At 58.3% G+C, this 4,105-nt stretch overlaps 1 protein-coding gene across 1 annotated transcript in view; it reads left to right on the top strand.

The window, feature by feature from the left end:
* LOC104491636 (sialoadhesin-like) overlaps positions 1-4,105 on the top strand; it is a gene marked incomplete at its 3' end in the record, with an annotated part of 28,544 nt that overhangs the window by 16,477 nt on the left and 7,962 nt on the right. Inside the window, 4 exon segments of the mRNA XM_010134086.1 lie at positions 3-258; positions 1,066-1,320; positions 2,031-2,333; positions 2,911-3,252. Of these exon segments, the coding sequence (XP_010132388.1) occupies positions 3-258; positions 1,066-1,320; positions 2,031-2,333; positions 2,911-3,252 (1,156 nt within the window).

Below are 4,105 nucleotides of genomic sequence, written 5' to 3' on the forward strand. Positions count from 1 at the left end.
AGGGCGGCAGGTTGGCCGTCATCCGCTGCACCGTGGACAGCCACCCGCCGGCCACCATGGCCATCTACCGTGACGGCACCTTGCTGGCGGCCAGCGGGTCGCAGGAGGCCCCACGCCAGCGGTTTGGCGTCATGGCTTCCCGCAACGCCCTGCGGCTGGAGATCCATGGTGTGGGGCCAGAGGACAGCGGGGAGTACCGCTGCACGGCCACCAACACCCATGGCCACGCCAGCGCTGTCAAGACCTTCACTGCCCGTGGTGAGACGCAAAGCGAGGGGGTGGCCATGCTCCTGGCCATGGGTGTTGGGTGCTGATGAACCCCTGGGATGTTTGGGATGATTCTGAAGGGGTGGGGGTGTCCACACAGCCTCTGCGTGGCACTGGGGGACATGGATGTCTCGCGGTCGCCTCCCTGCAGCCCTTCTCCTCTTCAGGGGGTCAAAGCTGTGGCAGCTCCTGAGTTTTGTTTTTCAAAACGCCGCAAAATCTGTAGCAAAGTTTGTCCAAAGTGTGTCTTCCCCATGAGCCCCCAGCAGCACACGCAGTGGGGACCAGCTCCTCCTGCTCCATCCCCTGACCTTTGGCACTCAGCGTTGATGGTTTGGGGTGACAGAGGCAACAGAACCCCTTTAGGTTGTCCAAAGAAGCCGAAAGAGTCCTCAGGGACCAATTCCAGAGAACATTAAACTGAGTTTGGATGACAAGGTGGTTAGTTGGGGTCCATTTCAAGTCAGTTGAGATGCCTCCAGCCCAGCCCTTCACCCACCTGAGTCCGTCCTGGCAGCGGGTGCTCAGAGGGAACAGGTGAAGGCTCAGGAAAGGCCCCATTGACCTCTGCTGGTGGCTGAAAGCCGGGGCGAACGGCTCGAGTGGAGCCATGCCAGCTCATGCCCAGTGTCCCCAAGGAGTGTCACCTACAGGATCCTGCAAGGGAGGGGGCTGCTCCAGTCCTTCCTTAGAGGGAAGCAAAGCGTGGGGCTTCAGCCAGGTGGAGTTGGGGAAGGGTGATTTTGTGGCAGAGGTTTGCCCTCCTTCCTTGACATCCCCCTCCCATCCCTCCTCCAGCCACAGAGGTCCTGATCCAGCCCTCAGCGGAGGTGCAGGAAGGGGCGGCCGTCACCTTGACCTGCCTGGGGGCTCTGGGTGCAGCAGAGGAGACCCTCTATGCCTGGTACAGGAACAGCAAGTGGCTGCAGGAGAGCTCGGACCCGACGCTGCGCTTCCCCCAAGTCCGCGGTGAGGACGCCGGCGCTTTCCAGTGCAGGGTCCGGAGCAGCAATGGCAGCGACATGTCGGCATCTGTTCCACTCCGTGTGCTCTGTGAGTGGTGTTGGGTGGTTTCCCCCCCATAACACCTGGGTTTGGGCTGGAGGGTCCTGATGGGACCTCTGGGACTGTGCTGGGAGGTCCTTCTGCTGCTCCCACCCCGAGGTTTCCTCCATCACCACCGAGTATGGCCAAGGAGCTCTTGGAGAGGGTGGAAAATTCCCCTTTGCAGGTAAATCTGTGAATTTGGGAGGAGAAATTTGGAGACTCCTCAAATTCCCAAGGACCAAAGAATTTTTAAACTGTCCTGTGAAACTAAATTCAGCTTCTAGACCAATAAATTATCTCTGTGAAAAATAATATATTCTGGTTGGATTTTGCCTTCCAGATATTTTCTGTACCCTGACATCAAACCAGAAAAAATCCATTAAGAATTTTCAGTCCTTGCAAAATCATGTTTTTCTGTAGCTGTGGTAGGAAACATGCATCACAACTGGTCCCCAGCTGCCCGAAATATTGGGGTCTCTGCAGATCTGCCCCAGGGCTTGGGGCAGGGCTGGGCACAAGCATTCAGATCCTGAGGTCAAGCCAGCTGTCAACAGAGGTGCCCAGGGCAGGCAGGTCCCTTGCAGGGGGACCCTGGGGTCATGGGATGCCCAAGAGCTGCTCAGGTGGCACTGGGAATCAGCAGTTCCTGGGGTACTTGGGGTTCTCCCAACCTCAGGGGTCCACAATCTTCTCACCAGAGGTGCTTTACCTTGCAGTCCCACCTCGGCAGCCGGTGATGAGCTCTTTCCTGGAGACCCAGGGTGGGCACCTTGGCATCATCCAGTGCACGGTTGAGAGTGACCCAGAGGCCAACCTGACCCTGTGGAGAGGAGAAGAAGTGGTAGCTTGCACATGGGGCTGCTCCCCAGCGTCCAGCCCCAGGGTCCACGTCACTTTGTCCTACAACAGCTTGAAGGTGGAGATCCAGGACGTGGTGCTGGAGGATGAGGGGACCTATGTGTGCCGGGCTGGGAACTCGCAGGGCAATGCCAACGCGGCTGTGGACTTCAGGGCTGAGAGTGAGTGTGGTGGAGGGGCGATGGGCAGGCACCCATCCTTGCAGCATTTGGGAAGATCCTGGGCAAGGGGAGGTGGGGGAGGGAATGCCAGGTGTGGAAACAAGCTCAGGAGATCAAGGGCAGTGGTGGCAGAACAGAACAAGCAGAAATGGCCCATGAAATCCAGGGTATCAAACAGCATCTGTTTTGAAAGAGCAGCCTGGTCGGCTGGTGCTCAGGTGGAGTGTGAGCTCTGCCACCCTCTGCAGCCCCTCCATCCTCTCCATCCCTCCAGCCTCACCATCCCCCTATCCCTCCATCCCCTCCATCCCTCCAGCCTCTCCTGGGGTTTGGAGGGTTCCCCCACGACTGTGGCGAGGACTCCAGTTCCTGGTGGGGCCTCACTGTTGTGTGTGATGGGGGATGCTGAACAAAATGCTTCTGAGGGGGTTCCCTTGGTGCCTCACTGCTGAGCTGGTGATGCTCTGGGTGGCTGGTACTCACTGCTGGGCCCCCGCAGGGTGCTACTCCAGCTCAGAGCTGTCCCCATTGCAGGATTAGCTGGCTGCAAAGTCACTTCCATGCTTGCTGGCCTCAGGAGGGGTTGTTCACCCTCAGGCTGCCGAGGTGGTGCTGGCCATCCTGGTTGAGCACATACTGGAGTCCATTTGTCTCCTACCCACAGCTGCCAGCATCACCGTGTCTCCGTCCCCCCGCGTGCTGGAAGGCCATGCTGTCAACCTGACCTGCCACCTGCGCAGCGACTCCTGGGCTCTGCCCAACATCACCTGGTACCGAAATGGGCAGCAGCTTGCTCAGGGCTTGGCCACCTCCCTGGTGTTTCAGCGAGTGGCCAGCACGGACGCGGGACTCTACCGCTGCAGAGCCACTGCCCATGGTAGCAGCCGGAGCTCTGCCGACATCTCCCTGGATGTGCTGTGTGCGTATGGGATGCCGGGCACACTGGGTTTGTCATTATCTCCAAGGCTGTAGCCTGTGGCTGTGCCAGCATGTCCGGCTCAGCCCACATACGTGTGGTGTTTCAGCGAGTGGCCAGCACGGACGCGGGACTCTACCGCTGCAGAGCCACTGCCCATGGTAGCAGCCGGAGCTCTGCCGACATCTCCCTGGATGTGCTGTGTGCGTATGGGATGCCGGGCACACTGGGTTTGTCATTATCTCCAAGGCTGTAGCCTGTGGCTGTGCCAGCATGTCCGGCTCAGCCCACATACGTGTGCGGAGCTGATGTGGTGCACGTGTGGGTCTTTGAGTACAGATGTCATGGGGCTTCTTCCTGTGGGTGTCTGTCCCTCTGTGACACTGTCCTCACTTTCCTGTTGAGCAGGAGTGCACGTAACTTGTGCATGGGGGAGTAAAACTCATATACAGTGTGGTATAGCACACCCTGAAAACCCCATGGGGTGGTGGTGGGTGAGGACAGTGTGGTGTCCCTGGGGTCTGGTGCCCACAGATCCCTTCCCTTCCCTTCCCTTCCCCCTCTTTCCCTTCCCTTCCCTTCCCTTCCCACATCCACTTGCTCTGGCAGGGCTAGGGCTGAGGAGCCAGTTGCTGCATGAGAGCGGTACCACCGAGCATCGTCTTTGGGCTACCTCTTGGGCTACTGGTCCTCACGCCTTTGTTTCTACCTGATGAATTTTCATTGTGGAGATTTGTACTGACATTTGCAGTGATGCATATTGCTCTGTAGGTTTTGTTTCCATACAGCCTCTGTACGTTTTCATGGTGCATGCTGTGTTTGCAGTGGTATTGTTTCTCTTCCAGAGTGCTCCTGT

This window comes from Buceros rhinoceros, unplaced genomic scaffold (assembly GCF_000710305.1).
Source record: "Buceros rhinoceros silvestris isolate BGI_N320 unplaced genomic scaffold, ASM71030v1 scaffold7364, whole genome shotgun sequence".
Taxonomy (NCBI): Eukaryota; Metazoa; Chordata; class Aves; order Bucerotiformes; family Bucerotidae; genus Buceros; species Buceros rhinoceros.